Consider the following 10332-nt stretch of genomic DNA (forward strand, 5'->3'; position numbering starts at 1 on the left):
TGGGTAACTTAAAGAATGGTAAGACCAGGTATCTAATTCCTCGGATGAGGGGATCAGGTAGAAGTCATAAGTTAGGGTTTGAACACCTACTTGTGAGTGTGGTGGGAGCTGGGGGTGGTGGAATGGAAGATGAGTGCCTCCAAGGTAAGGGGCGGGGCTCCTTGGGCAGATCTTCCACCTCACTCAAGGCTGGGTGGGCTTGAACTCTGAGTGTTTGCTAAAGGAACTATCCCCCCCCCCTACCCCCCCCACCATATCCTGTGAATGCCCTCCCCTTGCACTCTCAGCTTTTCTGCCCCCAAGTGAGCTGAGTTCAGGATCCCACATAGCCTGCCCACGCAAAGACTCTCAAACACATGCAGTAGAATGAAAAGAGTAGAAATAGGCCAGCAGTTATGTGAGTTCTTTTCTCTGGTGGGTTATTGCAAGCTAATATCCAATCAAATAATGCAGATTTTGAAGAGCAGGGAAAGGAACCCCTCCATAGAACTCTCTTTCAAAACTCATTTAAGTGCCATGAACACCATGAGCCTTGTTTATGAGCTCCAAGCCTGTCATTCAAAAGGCCAATACTCAAGAGGTGGGTTTTGATTGGAAAGGAATATGAGCTTTATTCAGGAGGCTGGACACATGGGGAGAAGCAGACTCTTGTCCAAAAGCCGACTCCAAGGCTTCCAAAGGAATTTTTCAGGGGGGTCAGGGTAGTTAATCAGTAAAGGGAATGCAGCGGTCTGCAACATTTCTCAATTACGCACAGACTTGATGCCAGCTGCAAATGTCATCTCACTGCTCAGAGTTGTGTGAGCGGGTCTAGTTCCTATTTCATAATACGCAGGAGTGCTCTTCTTTCTGCAGAGGAGGGTAAGGTCTACAGATACACAAAGGGAGGTTAGTAAAATCATTTGTATGACCTAAAAAAGAAAAATATTTTGCTGAAAAAAAAAATTGCTGTGTTAATCAGAAAGCCAAGGCATCTTCAAACAAACCCACTGGCTTCTGCAGCCTGGGAAAGGTCTGATCCCTCACTCCTCAAGGCCCGTGGCCAGTCTGTCACAGATCCAGGGACTTAGGTCAGCAAGGAAGGAGTGTATTCACTCGAAGCAAGTTAACCTTTAGGACGGGCTGGAGTGCTGTTGCAGACTTAACTTGGGAACTTCCCATCTGAAATGACATCTGGTTGGCAGCCTTGTAGCCCTCTTCCAACATCTTCCTAAAGTCTCCATGAAGATAAATTGTCACAAAATTGTGTGGGACTTCTCATGGACCTGGATGAGAAATCAAAAGATAAATGAAATAATAGGGTAAAGAGTAAAAGACTGAGAGGAAAAACAAGGACTCTAGGAACCTAAAAATAAAATGCCATTCTGTTAAAGTGTTAGCAGGTCATTTTAGTGTCATTTTAAAAAAAATCTCTAGTCATTTCCACAAACTTTTTTTTTTCATCCAAAAAGAGTATAATCCATAAAACATTTAACTCTGCTTTTTTTTTTCTTTTTTTCAAAAGATGGAAGTCTGTAAGTTCCAGTAAGTGCCAATGGTCGAAATCGATGGAATGAAGATGGTACAGACCAGAGCTATTCTCTTTTTTTTTTTAATTTTTTTTTTTTAACATTTATTTATTTTTGAGACAGACAGAGCATGAACAGGGGAGGGGCAGAGAGAGAGGGAGACACAGAATCTGAAACAGGCTCCAGGCTCTGAGCCGTCAGCACAGAGCCCGACACGGGGCTTGAACTCACAGACCATGAGATCGTGACCTGAGCCGAAGTCGGACGCTTAACCGACCGAGCCACCCAGGCGCCCCAGAGACCAGAGCTATTCTCAACGACATTGCCACCAAATATGACCTCTGAGGGAAAGACATAAAAGAGAGAGCCCTGTTTGGTACATTTTCTGGGTTTTCAGCAACAGTTAAGAGGAACAATCTAGTTCCTTCCCTGAATGAACAAGACTGTGCTCACAGGTTTTATGGCCAACAGCAGTAGAGGCCTTGGTGGTATAACTGAGGTCTAGCACAGGAGAGACCTACCAGGGAGAGGAAATAGTAAACCTGGCGTGGGCTCAAGTGAGTGTGGTTATATAAGGGGTTGTGTCTACAGGTACAGCAGAATGACAGAGGTTTCCAAAACTGATGAACTATGAAACCAAGAGGATGGTGCAACATGACTCATGTACTCAGGCCTTAGGAGCTGAAGATAGCCAACAACTAGAGACAAGGGACAAGTGTCTGAGTGTCTAGAGAATCAGGCTCGAGAAAGGAAGGATCCAAAGGAGGATCCTTTGGATTCTCAAGTTTCAGAAATTACAAATTAAGAAATTACAAGTTTCAGAAATTACAGAAATTATAATGACTAGGACCCTAACTTATCAGCCAGTTACATGAACTGGCCATTTGACAAAAGTTAGCAGAGGCTGGTCCTCAAGGTGCCACGGTTACTTTGAACACTTTGATACAGGACTGAAGCAGCCAGATTTAGTCAATATGCTGTCTGGGCAATCTCCTGTCTGTTGTGATGGGACCACATGATTGAAATTTAAATCTTGTAAAGGACTCTCAGCAAGTACACAAAAATTACACATAGTTGTCATATTTCAGCAATTCTGCTGCATATGCACCCAGGGGAATTTAAAAACATATTCACACAAGAACTTGTTCACAAACATTTATAGCAGCACTGTTCTTAGTAGTCACAAAGGTGAAATAAATAAAATGTCCATCAGCGATGGATGGATGAGCAAAAGGTGGAATATCCATACAATGGAATATTATTTAACCACGAAGAAAATAAATTACTGATGCCTGCTGCAACAAGGATAAGCTTTGAAAACATACCATATGAAAGAAACCAGACACAAAAGGCCACATATTGCATGATTTCAATTGTATTAAATGTCCAGATGTTTAAATCAACAGAAACAGAAAGTAGTTGAGTGGTTGCCTGGGGCTGGAGGGATGAGATTATGGCGCGTGGCTGTCACGGGCACAGAATTGTTTTGGGGGTGATAAAAATGTTCTGGAATTAGAATGTGTTGATGGTTTCATAATGTACTAAAAACTACAAAAATACATTGTAAAGGGTGACAATTATGTGAATATATTTCAGCAGAACCGGTATTTTTATAAGTAAGATAGAAAAGCCAGTTTGAAACAAAAGAAAAAGAGATCCCTTATAATATGCACTGGTTGAAACTATTAAGAATTTCACCATTTCAGGGGATATTTTAGGTGAAGACTTGAGAAATGCAAACAAGGCCAGAGTTGGGCAACTGCATATGGACAGAGTGTGGAACCATGTGCTGTGGGAAATAATTGGAAAACCTGCTGACGTTGGGCACATAAACAGGTCTGTGTGGTGTAACAGGATGAGAGAGGAAGGGAACATGACTGAGATGGCTGTTCCAGGGACTCTCTCTGGAGATCACTTAGGGGGCAGGTCATAGCCACATAGAGTCACACTCCATTTGTGCACAGAATAAGCCATGGCAGAAGTGATAGACCCTAGGTATGGTCCTAATGGGTATTTGCAGGATTTCACTGATTTGTCTGTGACTCTGTCCCTCTATTTGGTCATGAGTGTAATGACAATTTTAGACATGTATATGTACCTTGATGGCTTATTCCAGGATGAAATGGTCAAATCAAGTAAAAATCAGAGCTGAATGACTGGCATATAAAAATGAATCCAGGGGTGCCTGGGTGGCTCAGTCGGTTAAGCATCTGACTTCAGCTCAGGTCATGATCTCGCAGTCATGATCAAGCCCCACATTGGGCTCTCTGCTGTCATCACAGAGCCTGCTTCAGATCCTTTCTCCCACCTCTCTCTGCCCCTCTTCCACTTGTTCTCTCTCTCTCTCTCTCCCAAAAATAAATAAACATTAAAATTGAATCCAGTGGAGCTGATATACATTGCTACCTCCTGATGCCCGTTCTTATATGTTTTTCAACTCTAAAAACAAGGCAGAAGTCATTTGACAATTCGGTCATTTTGTCTTTCAGGACAGATATGTACATAGAAGGTATGGCAGATTTGAATGAAATGATCCTCGTTTTGCCTCTGTGTCCACCTGATCAGAAAGAGGCCAAGATTGCCCAGATCAAAGAGAAAGTAACAGATCGTTATCTCCCCGTGTTTGAAAAAGTAAGTGGACAGTCATTGAGCACTTTGGGTGCTGGACATAGAGGACAAAGAAAGACAGTGGCTGGCATTCCTTGAACCTTTACGTTCACTTCCAATGAGCCTTCCTGAATACTGACGCAGCACCCTGACTCTCAAGGCGTTTCATAAAAACTGACTGTGAGGAAGAATTGCACCAGTGATACCCAAGTTTTAATTTTCCAACAAGACTTCAACTTACCAGGAGCCAATTGAGAATTCTCTATTTGGCAGACTTTCATGGTCATAGTTAGAGCCTGGGCTGCTGAAGGCTCTGAGAGCCACACTGGACATTGGAGTAGGTCCTGCAGACAGAGCACCACATAGGGGCTTTGGTCCAAGAGGACCACAGTGAGAGCAATGCAACAGGAGATACTGTGGCAACATGCGTAGGGAGATAGGGAGACATGAGACCAGCTGCCCTTTGGGAGAAAGTGGCAGTGTCTTAGGGGTGGACAGATGAGGTGTATCTAGTCAGAGATGAGGGCAGTGTGATGAAGAGGAAGATACAGATGGAGAGATGTTAGGGAGAAAAGAATTGACCTACTCGAAGGCATGGCTCTCACACTTCAGAGGACAGCCATGCAAACTAAGGAAATAAGGTTCCATCATTATAGACAGTGCTTATCTCAGTTAATGTTTCTCCTTGGACGTAAGAGGAGAATGTTTCAAGATCCAAACTACCTGAAATCATGCTAAATGGAAACTATGGGCTGGGGCACCCGGGTGACTCAGTTGGTTAAGCATCCCACTCTTGATTTCAGCCCAGGTCCTGATCTCACAGTTGGTGAGACTGAGCCCTGTGCTGACAGCCCAGGGCCTGCTTGGGATTCTCTCTCTCCCTCTCTTTCTGCCCCTGCCCCCACTCGCTTTGAAATCAAAGCGCCCTATGGTAAGTTAAATGAAAAACATATGTTAACATATGGCATTTAAAGTGGTCTTATATTCTTTGCATAACAATTATCCATGTTTCTATATGTGTACATAGTGTGAAAGGGTATTTACCCAAAGTGCCTTAAGCTGGTGATGCCGTGGGGTTTTCTCTTCACGTTATCATTTGCATATTATTGGGATGTTTTAATAAATTTTGTGAATTTCCCCAACATTTTATTAGGAAAAGTTGCATACATCAGAATAGTTGAAAGGGATACACAGGAGCACACGTTTCAGGGAAACGGTAGCTGGGGCTTCAGCTGAGGAGCAGGGAAAGAACAGCAGAGACCTGCTGTCACACTGAGTCAGAGCGCAGCAAAGAGGGTCTGCAGCCAACACCCCCTCAGTGAGGCAGCAGAGGTGAGGAGGTTGGGTTGGAGAGTGTGGGGAGGGGCAGAGGGACCCAGCCTGACCATGCCTGTGCTCATGATGTAATTCCTCAAACCTGCCAGGTGTTAAAGAGCCACGGACAGGACTACCTTGTTGGCAACAGGCTGAGCAGGGCTGACATTCACCTGGTTGAACTTCTGTACTATGTGGAAGAGCTTGACCCCAGCCTTATGGCCAACTTCCCTCTGCTGAAGGTAATCTCTCTCACAGCCTTCAGGAGGGAAGGCTCGCATCTCCCCCTCCAGAATCTAACATTTACATTCGGGTCCCATCGTTGCCCAGGACTTGGCTGTCCCCACGTGTCCAGCATTAATTACCTCCTGGGTGCTGGTCGAGGCATGCAGAGAATCTTGTCATGCCCAGAACATTTGAGGTGGATGCTTCCCCAAGAAGAACACTTTGTCTTTACCATGAGAAGGACCCAGGGCTCGGCATCAGTCTCCCCATCCCCATTGCTTTGTGGCATTTGTCCTTGGTTTCTCTGGGATTTCCCTTATCCACCTGTGTCCTTCTCTTTCCTTCCTGTGCCTGTCTGAGGAGGTTTCCTGCCTTCTGATTTCTTCCCTCCGCACCTGCTCCTAAGGGCAGACATCATGTTTCCCTGGGCAGAGTCTCCCTCTCTCGGTCCCTCTCTCAGTGGGATGCCTGGTTTTGACCAGTCTCATGGTTCAGCTTTCTATATTTTCTGTCTCTCGTCCAGGGCAATTTTCCTACATTTTCATTGTCTGCTTGGAGACTTGATGTGTGTGGATTCTGACAGACACAATCCTCTTCCCTGTATTGCACAAAAGCAATGAAGCTACAGGATTTCGTGTAGGGAAGAAGAAACTGAATAGAAACTGAATAGAACCTGAAAGAAAGACATCTTTGGGGAAAATGGGATCGAGCTGTCTTTTCTTCCTCCCATGTTCCTGTCTCACTGGCTGTGTATTTCCCAGCCTCACACTGGTGCTGATGGAGGGCACTCAGCTGGTCCTTGTCTAGGAGGGTCTCTGGCTTGTGCCAGGAATGGGGCTGGCCCTGGCTCCGTCTGAGGCTGTGCCCTTGTGTATTGCAGGCCCTGAAGACCAGAATCAGCAATCTCCCTCCCGTGAAGAAGTTTCTGCAGCCTGGCAGCCAGAGGAAGCCTCCTATCAGTGAGGAAGATTTAGAAAAAGCAAGGAAGGTTTTCAGGATTAAATGAAGTGGGCATGGATGGCCAGCACTTGCATCTGGGGCTTCCAACAATGACGTGCGTTACCTGATGTGGATCCTGATGATTGTGAGGCTAGTAAAGTTTTCAAAAGTATATAATTTCATCTACATGAAGATTTGCAAAGCAATTTATTTTGTTTTTACCAAATATCAAATCATGATCAGCCCCTAGGACATCTCTTGGACTTAAAAATAAATAAAGGGAGAAAAAAATTTAATGGATTCTTTGATGTATTAAAAAATTGTCATAACAGCTATCATATACCTTGTCCAAAAGATTGAAGTAGAAAGTTTCATGTGGCCTATATTTAGTAACACAAAAAATGCTCTTTTTTTTCCTTTGTATTTGCTGTATTTCTTTAAAAAAATTTTTTTTTAAGTGTTCATTTATTTTTGAGAGAGAGACAGAATGCCAGCGGAGGAGGGGCAGAGAGAGGGAGACACAAGATCCAAAGCAGGCTCCAGGGTCTGAGTTATCAGCACAGACCCCAATGTGGGACTGGAACCCATGGACTGCAGACTATGAGATCATGACCAGAACCGAAGTTAGATGCTTAACTGACTGAACCACCCAGGCACCCCAAAACTGTTTACATTTTAGAGATAATGTACTAAATGTTTGATAGATGGAGTGATACACTGTCTAGGGTTTTCTTCACAATACTCCCATGATATTGGGGGGCAGTAGATGGGAGTATACAGTGGTTTTTTATGGTTGCTCTAAGAAAGTACTACAGAGGGAAGGCTTAAAACAACAGAACTCACACTTTGGGAGGCCAGAAGTCTAGAGTCAAGATGGTGGCTGGGCTGCTCTTCCTCCAGCGGCTCCTGGGGAGAATCCTTCCCTGCCTCTTCCAGCTTCTGTTGGCTTTTTGCACTCCTTGCCTTTCTTGACTCATGGCCACATCGTCTGCATCTCTGCCTCCATCTTTGTACCACCTCACCTTGTGTGTATCTGTATTTTTTCTTATGTTATAAGGACATGTGTTATTGGATTTAGGATCCACTTAGATCATCCATGATGATCTCATCTCAAGTTCCTTAACTTAATGACATCCGCAAAGACCTCTTCTCCAAATAAGATCACATTCACAGGTTCCAGAGATTTGGACACGGACCTATCTTTTTAGGAGGCCGGTATACCACCCATTACAGGGTGTTGATGAAAAAAGATTGTTGGCAGTTGCTGAAGCAGGGGGATGAGTACATCGGGATTTATTACTCTGTTCTCTCTACTTTTGCATTTGCTAGAAATTTTCCATTTAATTATTTTAAAACAGCATATTATTTATTGAGCTCTACATGCCAATATGTGTCCGATGCTGTGCCAGCCAATGGGGCCTTGACTGAAAACAAGATGAAGACTCTTTTCCAAGAGTTCGTAGTCCATGGAGGAAACTGATAGTAAACATATAATGTCAAAATACTGTTAGAAAGAACATAATTGGATAAATACAGTAGCTTTAGGTAGAGTATTCCAAACTGAACAAAGAGTAAGTGCAAAGGCCCAGAGGCTAGGAAGGCTGGTTGGAGTGTGACAGTGAGAAAAAAGCATACGAACTGGATTTCTAGATTTAGCAGAAAAAATTCAGGATACCAGTTAAATGTGAGTTTCAAGTAAACAATAATTCTTTAGTGTTAAGTATGTTCCAAACAACATTAAGGGCATACTTATACTAAATGAGTATTTATTTTTTGAAAGCTTTTATTTTTGTAATTAAAAATTTTTTTAATTCTAGCATCATTAACATACTGATATTAGGTTCAGGTGTACAGTACAGTGATTCAAAGATTTTATATATTACTCAGTGCTCATCACACTACTCATACTCTTAATCCCCCACTGACCTCCCCTCTGATCACCATCTGTGTGTTCTCTATAGTTAAGAGTCTGTTTTTTTTTGTTTTTTTGTTTCTCTTTTTACTTTTGTTTCTTATATTCCACAGATGAGTGAAATCATATGGTATTTGTCTTTCTCTGACTGACTTATTTCACTCAGCTTTATACTCTCTAGGTCAATTTGTGTTGTTGCAAATGACAAAATTTCATTCTTTTTATGATTGAGTAATATTTTTTTGTGTATATACACAGAACATCTTTGCTTTAATTATTTATTTTATTTTAGAGAGCCACACTCAGTGTGAAGCCTGATGCAGGGCTTGATCGCACAACCCTGGGATCATGACCAGAGTCCAAATCAAGAGTTGGACCCTCAATCAACTGAGACACACAGGCACCCCACACCACATCTTCTTTATCCATTTATCTGTCCAGGTACACTTGCGTTGCTTCCTATCTTGGCTATTCTAAATAATGCTGCAATAAACATTGGAGTGCATATATACATATATATATATATATATATATATATATATATATATATATATTTTTTTTTTTTTTTTTTTTTTTTTTTTTTTTTTTTGCATTGCTGTCATGTTCCTTGAGTAAATACCCAGCAGTGGAATTTCTGGCTCATACTGTAATTATAATTTTAATTTTTGAGGAAACTCTATAGTGTTTTTCACAGGGGCAGCACTATTTTGCATTCCCACCAACCACAAGGCTTCCTTTTTCTCCACATTCTCACCAACACTCATTGTTTCTTGTGTTTTTGATTTTAGCGATTCTCACAGGAGTGAGATGATATCTCATAGTGGTTTTGATTTGTATTTCCCTGACGATGAGTGACATTGAGCAGGTTTTCATGTGTCTCTTGACCATCTGGATGTCTTCTTTGGAGAAATGTCTGTTGATATCTTCTGCCCATTTTTAAATTATATTATTTGTTTTCTGGGTGTTGAGTTGTATAAATAAGTTCTTTAGATATTTTGGATATTAACCCCTCAGCAGGTATATCATTTGCAAATATCTTCTCCCATTCAGGAAGTTGCTTTTTTGTTTTGTTGATTGTTTCTGTTCTGTGCAAAGCTTTTTATTTTGATTCAGTCCCAACAGTTTATTTTTGCTTTTGTGCCCTTGCCTTATGAGACATATTTAGAAAAATGTTGCTAAGGCTGATGTCAGAGAAACTACTGCCTGTGTTCTCTTCTAGGATTTTCCTGGTTCACGTCTCACATTTAGATCTTTAATCGATTGTGAGTTAATTTTTCTGTAATGGTGTTGGAAAGTAGTCCAATTTCATTCTTTTGCATGTAGCTGTCCAGTTTTCCCAGCACCATTTGTTGAAGAGACTCTTTTTCCTATTGTATATTCTTGCCTCCTTTTTTGAAAATTAACTGACCATATAATGATGAGTTTGTTTCTGGGGCTCTCTATTCTGCTCCATGGATCTATATGTCTATTTTTGTGCCAGTACCAAAAGATAATGTATTATGTATCTGAAATTCACATTCAATTGGGTGCCCTGTATTTTATTTAAAACCCAATATAAAAGGCATTCCCGAGATCTGCTAGCCTCGTGGTAGAGGTTTTTCATCTGTCTTGGTCCTAGTATGCAATTCATGAAAACCTCACTGTAAATTTCTTCCCAAAGCCATACTTCACTGACTGGCAGAGAGAGTCCAATCAGTCAGAAATTGTTTAATCTTTGAATTGCCAACCTTGAAAAGGAACATATTAAATAGTTGTTTCATAAGAAGATGACTCGCCATTTCCTTCAAATCTGTCACAGAAGCCAAGGCCCTGAACGTTGTGGGAGTG

The 10332-nt window shown here is 42.0% G+C and overlaps 1 protein-coding gene across 2 annotated transcripts; it reads left to right on the forward strand.

Annotated features, from left to right (window-relative positions):
- LOC109271755 (glutathione S-transferase A2-like) lies at nt 1–6931 on the forward strand. 2 transcript variants are annotated; one of them, XM_019457411.2, is made up of 5 exons: nt 1–18; nt 1505–1524; nt 3998–4139; nt 5540–5671; nt 6535–6931. In XM_019457411.2, the coding sequence occupies exons 1-5, from the start codon at nt 16–18 to the stop codon at nt 6658–6660; spliced, it is 423 nt and encodes a 140-aa protein (XP_019312956.2). In that variant the 5' UTR covers nt 1–15; the 3' UTR covers nt 6661–6931. The 2 variants fall into 2 exon arrangements, with proteins under 2 accessions (XP_019312956.2, XP_019312955.2); XM_019457410.2 differs by lacking the exons at nt 1–18; nt 1505–1524 and adding an exon at nt 3251–3344.
- Nucleotides 6932–10332: the final 3401 nt, after the last annotated feature.

This window comes from Panthera pardus, unplaced genomic scaffold, assembly GCF_024362965.1.
Source record: "Panthera pardus isolate Hobbes unplaced genomic scaffold, ASM2436296v1 HiC_scaffold_17, whole genome shotgun sequence".
Lineage (NCBI taxonomy): Eukaryota > Metazoa > Chordata > Mammalia > Carnivora > Felidae > Panthera > Panthera pardus.